Genomic DNA, 9051 nt, shown 5'->3' with positions numbered 1-9051 from the left:
TACAGCAAGCAGGGGGCAACCAAGAGGACAGACAACTTAAGGCAAGTAAAGGTTTGTTCTTGGGTTTAGTGACCCCTACCATCATTTTTATGGAATATTATAATATTAAGCGAAAAATAAAAGACACTTAGAAGATTTGGTAGGTGAGACAATGCAAAGAAATGTGGAAATGAATCACAAATTACACCCATACACCCTTAGGCAGAACAACATTCTCTCTCTTTCTCTCTCTCTCTCTTACACACACACACACACTCTTAACATTTGTCATACTATCCTTCTGAGGACCTTCCCATAATTGTTAACACAGCTAATTAATATTATTCCTAAAATTTTAACTCCAACCTTAACCCTCAGTAACCAAAAGGAAATCTTTTGCTGCTTGTAGGTTTTCTTTGCTTTTTAATTTTTATTTTAAAACTTTCAAAGTAAGGACCAGCCAACTGTCCAAACCTCTCCTTCCTCGTAGAGACATTTGCTCCCCACGAAGAAATAAAAAACATTCCCACACACACTCACCAAATTTACCAGTCCGGTATTAAAAAAAAAACACCGCAGATGCCTTGGAGGATTCTGATCATTTTATTGCTGAACTGTGAGCATTGCTCACAGAGACAATATCTAACACTCATCCTCACATAAAATCACTCAAGTCATCAATCCATACAGAGAAACAATAAACAACAACCCTCTCAATGGTGCAAACGTAACACAGCAGAAAAACAAGTGCAATCAAATATTATACTCCCACAGTAAACTAGTAACGGTGGGGGGAACATATCAAAGATGGCTGACATCTGAATGGCGAATAATTAGGTTATAAAAGCTAGGAAGAAAAAAAAGGGGGGGGGGGGGGGGTTTGGCTTGCCATATGTGGGGAGAAGTGAACGTTGACGAGACTGTAGAACAAAAGAGGGTCAGGCAGAGAAGAATACAGCTCTCACACTCTTTACGTTAAAGGATTTGCAGAAGGTTACGGTATATAGTACCACGCTGATCCCACTGCGGTTGATGAGCGCGGAAAGACGTCAAATGAAAGAACCCTTGTACCGTCATAGCATACTACTACAGATAATGTCTTCTTGAGCCTATCATCAATCAACTGCAATACGTCTTTAAATGCTTTTAAACGGGTGATCGTTCTGCTTGCACATCTCTGCGTAATGGACATCAATTGTAATGACTTAATACTGTCCACACTGTATCACGCCGTCCCCAACGGGTGGTGACAACCAGCGGTGGATGCAAGTGCAGACTTATTGATAGATGATGCAAACAGACGACAAAATAATGAAACAAATGCAACAATAGCAAAAGCTGGACAATAAGGTGCATACAAATTATAACTTATAAGAGGGTGGAGGGTACACAGGTGATAGTGGTTAGGACGTGTGGGGCTGATAAGAAATGCAGATCTGCAGAATATGCGATGGTATAAAGTCGATTTTTCCTGGTGTGTGTTTCAGCAACTGACCCACGCAATGTCACAATTGTGCCTCTTTTTAATATATATCGGACGTAATAAACTAAGTAAACATGCTCGATGCGTTGTTATGTGTGAAGTATGAAAGCTGTAACTGAAAGCATCGCTGAATAACTGAAATCATTTTACACTTCGGCCAGCTCTCCCTTATAATTTCTTTAAATAAACCTATACAAAAAGGTCTGCAAAAAGGATTCTATAGATCTTTGGTGCACCATGGCTGGGATTTGAATCTGCAGTGTTGTTTCTTGCTGAGTTTTATTTACGGTACCATCTTGACATGACCCGGCCTGATAAGTGCCCATTTCATTCAGAAATCCCAGAACAGCATCAAGAACCTTTTAAGAACCTTTATTTAAAAGTGCAATCCGAGGCCACAGCTCCCAGAAGTGCTTGATCAACCCTCTTAGGCGTGCGCTAGAGCACAGGAAGGAAGGGTCTCGTCAGCGTTAATGAACGTGGAAGCCATTGCTCAACCCATACTGATGGCTCGGCTCGTCATGATCCGTCTGAGGCAGTACACACGCTCGTCAGGTGAGTAGTGCTGACTGCTGCGAAATGACTTATTTTCCCGATGTGCCTAAACTGAAGAAATAGCTCTCTGTACTGGTGAATCAGCACATGCACGGCCTCTTGAAGGTACACTCTGTAACTGAAGAACAGCAATGCTGTGTGTTCCCACTTCATTTGCTATAAAGCCGAGAGGACGTGCCGTCCTCTCCTCGGCTTCTGAATGCAGGAGTTAATAGCCAATAAGCGGAAAAAGAGTGTAATTGCTCTGTTGTTGTTTGTTGTAAACCGTGTAATTAGTATTCCTCGATGTACTGTTGATGTTTATGGCTGGGTAGATGTGTTAGTAGGGAGGAACTCTAGATAGATCTTCTGAAAAAATAAAAATAAAAAGTTTCATACGCCACAAAGCTGACGTAAACAACATGTCTTTACAGAGGGGTTCTGTCGAAAAACTGAAGTAATTGAAGTAATTTGTCAGTAATGATGGGAGAAAAAGCATTGTGGAAATGTAACATGCTTTGAGACAGGAAACGTTGCCGGTTTTTGCTCAATAAACCCGTCAACACGCATCATCTCATTAGTCCCGCTGGCTGTTCCATTTCAAAAACGTGGAAAATCACAAAGCAGCTCATGCAGAGAGGGCTGCATTTTCTCTCATCATAACACAGATTGCCAATTGCTTCAACTGTGGGAAAAATTATCTTACTGCGGAATTCCCCCTTCAAGGTTGCACGGTTTGTGTATTGAATGTAATGTAGATGCCGATTTCTGGATAAGAACGGAATCTGGAGTACGGGTCGTCAAAAGCCTTATACGTAACAGTCTGTTCGAAAAGTGTAGGAAGTTTGCACAGTTTTGCATTTCATGCCTCTTCCTCTTCCTGAGAGCACGATTATACAAAATGTAAAAAACTGTAATTGGAAAATTGCTAGAACCCCTCGTCCTGCCGCGCTGCTTGTGCAATTAGAGCAGTGTTCCTGAGAGAGGCGGTCTGAGCGTCCTGTCATCTCCGCTGATTACCTGAACGAATGTGAAGGGAGATGCTGCAAGTAGCCGGGTTTATTCGGGATGGGCGGTTTGTTGGATCTTGGTATCGGTTGCGAGCCGGTGGAGTCACTAGACACGCTGAAGGTCTTCATCAGCTCAGCTACGCGGCCACGCCCCGTGCGGTTTTCCCCGCCCACTCCAAATTCGGTGCGCTTGGAGGCAGACATCACACGGAAATCTTTCCCTGAGAGACAGACAGACAGAGAAAAAGAGGGAGAGAGAGAGAAAGAGGAAATAAAAGGACGACATATGAGCTACAAATTCACAAGGCCCTTAGCAAAAGTGGGACATTTCCACTGATGCCGTCATGACATTTCTCATTATAGTTCAGTAACAAAGGCTGTGAATTCTATTCTCGCACATTTCCCGTCTATCCTTGGTCTTCTTCCGCCCTCCGTTCACATCTTTTTTTTTTTTCCTCCCTCTCTGTCCCTGGCTCTCTCTTCCAGGGCTGCAGACTGCCAGACCGGAGGTCGTTGGCAGAGGAAGTAGAGCAGGGACGCAGCTGGGTATAGTTGGTGTGTGTGTGTGTGTGTGTGTGTGTGTGTAATTGAGGGACGGAGGGACGGGAGATGAGGAAAGGAGGGCCGCAGGGATGGCGGTGCAGAGCAGACAGACGCTGCTCAGACACCAGAAGGCTTGAGGAACCACATATTTTTAGCCACATCCCCGGGGGACACAGATGTGTAAGCCTGCTCTCACTCTCTCTCACGCTCACACACACACCCACACACACACACACACACGTACACTTACCCCTTCTCGCTTTCACGCACAAACTCTGACACGCTTAATTTTTTTCTCCACGCAAACTCTGTCTCCTCCAAACACAGCCTCACACTGTCTCAGGCACACCCTGCTGAGAGAAGTGTCCCAATATTCCTCTCGGTGAGTCATGAGCAGGAGTGCAGGGGACGCAGGGACGCCTCATCCGTTAGGATGGATGTGGGACTAAGTAGGGCCCTGGTAGGGTGAAGGGGCCCTCGTGTGGTGCTTTTTCTCAGCTTTAATGCTTACGTTTATAAAATAGCTGGGCTGAGTGTGGGTTAAACATGTTTATCAGGATCACTTGATATTTATTTTTTAAATTGATGTCTACAATGTCTCACGATTTCTGGATCGCAGGTTCGACTACAAGTCCCTACGTCTATGTGGGTTTCCTCCCAGCTTGCAAAAAACATACCAGTAGGTGGACTGGCTAGTATGAGTTGCTGCTCAGTGTGTGTGTGTGTGTGTGTATGTGTGATGTGTGTGTGATGTGCTGTGAGAGACTGGTGTCTCATCCAGAGTGTATTCCCAGGACAAACTCTGGTTCCAGTGTGACCATGACCATGCTGAAGTTATTAATAAAGACTTGCGGATGCATGAATATTTAACCCAGTTCATTTAGATGCTTATCAATATTCAACAGGTTGCAGGAAGGATAGATTTTAACATTCTGGCAACATTCTAAAAAACATTTATTCACATGTTGAATTTTTAGTATGTTGCTCATATAAGTTTGGAAAGATAGAGTTGTGTTGCTGTGATATTGTATGGAAATGAACAAAACAAAATGAAGTGGTTCACATAGTCCGGGTTTAGGCCACACCCACTTTTGGTGTAAAAACAGAGATACAGATTTGGATTTTTGGAGAAGATAAAGACGATGTATTACGCAACTACTAGAGCTTTGGAGAGGTTTAGATTTGTGTAAAAAACTAGTAAATCTGTGCTTCTAAGAAATAACTAAGAAATTAAATCAGATTAAATCTGATAAATAAAAAAAATGACCTTTGTCATGTATGCATGTGTGTGTTTTGATTTTTTTTTGCTCAGAGAGTTTGCCGTTTGCATGAACAGACCCGTGGACTGGCTCTGAAAGAATGTGTCTTGACTGCCCTGCTGTGTTTGTTGTCTTCTCCTCCTCTTCCTCTTCTCTCTTTTTTCCCCCTTCCTCTCTCTCTCTCCCCAACACCCCCTCCTCCTCCTCCCCCCTTCTCCTGACCCGTGGTTCCTGTGTTAATGTCCTCTCGCCGCACTGCGTGGGCCTGCTCTGATTGTCTCTGTGTGTTGTGTGGTCTCCACGGAAACCCTGGACAGGCTCCAACGACCTCGGCGGACACACAACACACACACACACACACACACACACGATCACACAGCGTCCAAAGCTGGCTGATCCGCCACGTTCTCCACGCCCCACTAATAGCCTGTGCTGAGCCTTGCAAACACATCCCATATGTGTGCGTGCGTTTGTGTGTTCGAACACGTTAGCGTCCTGTGCGCCACTCCCTCCTGTTAGCTGACACCAGCATAAAGAGCGGCACGCTACTTGCCCCGGCGTGGCATTCTCCATCCTCCCATAACCGCTGTGCTTCCTCCCACCCGACACAACCTGATATGAGAGAAGCCATGGAACCTGAGCCTGAGATCTGGAAGGCTCCACACACACACATACATATATACACACACACACAGCCTCCACCCAGTGTCTTAACCATTCAATCAAAGCTTAGAATCACCTGATCACCACACTGCAAACCTTCAGCTTTCCTCACCTGCTGTTAATAATCAGTGTGTACGCCTTTAATAATCAGTGTGTGTGTGTGTGTGTGTATGTGTGACAGTAGTCGCCTGTCCCTCCCTGTGTTTGAAGCCAAGCGAATTATCTTCTTAATCACAGTTGCTCTAAATGTTTTCAGTTTAAATTCACATACATTCACAAAACGTATTAAAATGTATGCAAATGAGGCATGACATCATAAAGCAACGAATCCAAATGATTGGCTTTAATGATTCCCCTGATTGTTGGTTTTTCTATGTAGCTAGTACAGTTAGCTTGCTTTGCTAATCTGCCAAGAAAGCCTAGCATGTAAATCAAATTGATGTGTGTATTATTTCACTTTATAAGATGTACAACACGAGTAAACAAGTCGCTCGCTAGTGTAAACATTGCACAATGCTACACTCTTGATAACAATAGTTTGTTAGGGATAGCTAGCCTATCTAGTTAGTTCATTACAACGTTCTCATAGGCTCTATTTAGCGGCCTGTGCATAGATTCAGCGCTACATTATAATTAATAGAAATTCGTTCGGGCATTTTTGTCATCGTTGATTAGTTACCACACATCTAGCCAGCGTCTATGCCTTCTGAAGAGTGCTAGTTCATTTCGGAAGACATTTTGTTCTTAATCGAAGGTACTAGATGTTTGGATTATTTTTTTCACAGGAGGATTTGTTTTAAGAGAATTGAAAATCATTTTAATTAATAAACAGAGACAATTTTGGGATTGAATCATTAATAAACAGAGGAGGCGCTGTTTTACAACACTAACAGGGTAACACTAACACATTGTACTACGGTGGCATGGTGGTAAGCAGGTAGTGCCGTTGCCTCACACCTCCATGGTGGGTCAGTGTGGGGTTTCCTCTGGGTCCTACAGTTTCCTCCCCCCTCCCAGTAGGTGGATTGGCTACACTAAATTGAGTGTGTGTGTGTGGACTAGCATCCCTTCTGGGGTGTATTCCCACCTCACACACAGTGCTCCTGGGTAAGGTTTGCGGTACACTACCACCTTGACCAGAACAGAATAAAGTGTTTCCAGAAGATGAATGAATAAATAAAATGCAAATCTTTTACTCCAGCCAAAATCTAGAGGGCTAATTAACACTGGCAAAGATGTCTCCTCCTCCTCCGGAATCTGAAATGAAACATACACCCCTGGAAGAATCTACCTCCTCTTCACAAACACACAGAGTCTGTGTAAAAAAGACCAAAAAAGAGCACTATCTCTTTAAATACCCCCACCCCAGAGGGAGGGGGGGTAGAAATGGGGCAGAGGGCAGAATTCCGGAGCGGCACGTCTATGCGCTGAGCCAGGCCGCGGGGGGGTCACGGCTGCCAGGAGGAGGGAGTGTGTGTGTGTGTGTGTGTGAGCGCTTTTAAGCAGAGCCGAGGCTGGGGGCCCTGTCACTTATCAGCTACGGCCGAGCGTCGCCCAGGGCCAGAGTCGGGAAGCAGTACAGGAATGTGTGTCCTTCCCTCTGAAGGTGAAGAGAGGAGACGCAACTCGCACGCACTCTCTCTCTCTCTCTCTCTCTCTCTCTCTCTCTCTCTCTCTCTCTCAAACACACACACACACACACACACACACACATGCGCTTCCACATACGCATGCATGCGCTCATAGAGATGGAGGCAGCAGCTGCGGGAGGCTGTTACGCTCGCACGCACACGTGCACCCACAGGAACGAACGCGCGGAAACACACACACACACACTCTCTCTCTCTCTCTCTCTCTCTCTCTCTCTCTGTCCTGCTCTCTCGCTCTCTCTCTCTCTCAGCCAAACTCTCATCTAGCCGGCTTCACACATCTCATGCATATTGAAAAAACACACGTTTCTCACACTCTTTTATACATATCACTGGCAAATAGCACTTCTGTTCTAAAGCTTGCCGATTGCCTAAAGCTTGCCGAAAACAGCTGATTTACTTCTAAACATCTTCTGAAACACAATCACAAATAATGCATCTGTGATTCTAAAATGTGGAAAGATGTAAGGAGGAAGTGCTTGTGTGCTGTACCTGAGCCAGGTGTGTGTGAATCCATTAGTAGTTGCAGTGTATTGATATGTCCAGGAGGGGGCATTTATAGAAATCCAAAAGAAAAAAAAATAAAAATGAATTGTAATGTATATTAACACACACTGGATGGTGCTGGTTCAGCTTTTCCAGAGGTCATGTTTGCATTAAATCACAGAAACAGAGGATTAAAAGTATAAATATAATATATATAATGATTTTGGTAAAGAAAATATACTGTAGCATGGCAGTGTAGCAAGCTAAAATACAAATATAGAATACTAAAACTAAACCAGAAAAAAAAAAAAGAAACAGAGACATTCCTGTCACTAGCGTTAGCTGGTGATCTGTAAAAGAAGCTAGGCTTTCAGAGGCAGAAAAATAAAACCTTTTACAACCGTGGTCTGGCCAAGGTCATAAAGATTCCACCAGTCTGGGACGGTCTGTGTAAAATGAGACGAGGTTAACCGAACGGCAAGACTGTAGTCCGAAGGTAATGTCAAACAGGGTGAAAAGCAACAGACAAACCGCTTACGTGAAACAACAGACTACGCTAGCAAACAGCGCTAGCAAAAAATAGTATTAGCATCGGCATTTACGAAATGGACGCACCGATTCAACTGAGTCTGAGGTGTTTTTGAGTTAGCAATAGCAATAGGTTTTTAAGTTCAATGTGATTAGCCAGATTAAAACATAATCATCTGACATCACCACATGGGATTACTAAATGTTAGCTATCATGCTAGGTACACAATGAACCTACTGGTAACCTTTTGACTTATTTATGGCACAAGTTGGTTAAAACACGGAGGAAGTGCAGATGGAGAAGGGTTTAATAAACAAAACACGTGTCCGAACCATGAAGCAAACCGGAAAACAGGCAAAGGTCAGGCGATCAGATTATTACAGGCTTGGACTAGAACGCGGAAAACAGGAAACTATACTCAAAGATACACAAGCTAAACAAGAACCAATCTAAGGCTATGGTTTAACTAGGATTACGAAACAGGCATCAGGAAACAGGGCTTGGTACAGCAAGATCACGAGGATGAAACACTGATGGACGAAACACACGAGGGTTTAAATACCAGAACTAATCAACACAGAACATGTGAGAATGATCAGGACAGAATCATGAAACAAGACAAGACATGAATCAAAACAAAGGCCAAATGTCACAGTAAACAAACAAAGAACAGAGCGGATCATAAACAGAATATACACAGAGGCGCTCTGGTGCTATGACGCTAACGGTTGCTGTTCTACACTGAAGCGTGAGGTGAAGATTCATGACAATTTAATACATAAAATAATATTAATAATAATTAGCAAAGCACAAAACAGAAAACTGTACTGGATACCCAACAGGATAGTGTTATGTTATTAGAGGTCACTATGGTTATTAAAAAAACGTTTACCTCAGTTTAGCTAGCTTGCTAGCG

General features: G+C 43.7%; 1 protein-coding gene across 2 annotated transcripts in view; it reads right to left on the bottom strand.

Moving 5' to 3' along the window:
* Positions 1-594: 594 nt before the first annotated feature.
* Positions 595-9051, bottom strand: part of zgc:100829 (uncharacterized protein LOC445149 homolog) — a 26242-nt gene continuing 17785 nt past the window's right edge. For both annotated transcript variants that reach the window (XM_058415588.1, XM_058415589.1), the window contains exon 8: positions 595-3227. In XM_058415588.1, the coding sequence (XP_058271571.1) occupies positions 3013-3227 (215 nt within the window). In that variant the 3' untranslated portion in view covers positions 595-3012. The remainder of the gene's footprint in view (positions 3228-9051) is intronic.

Source organism: Hemibagrus wyckioides, linkage group LG18, assembly GCF_019097595.1.
Source record: "Hemibagrus wyckioides isolate EC202008001 linkage group LG18, SWU_Hwy_1.0, whole genome shotgun sequence".
NCBI lineage: Eukaryota > Metazoa > Chordata > Actinopteri > Siluriformes > Bagridae > Hemibagrus > Hemibagrus wyckioides.
The sequence above is the reverse complement of the archived record's forward strand: the minus strand, read 5'-3'. Positions and strand labels throughout refer to the sequence as shown.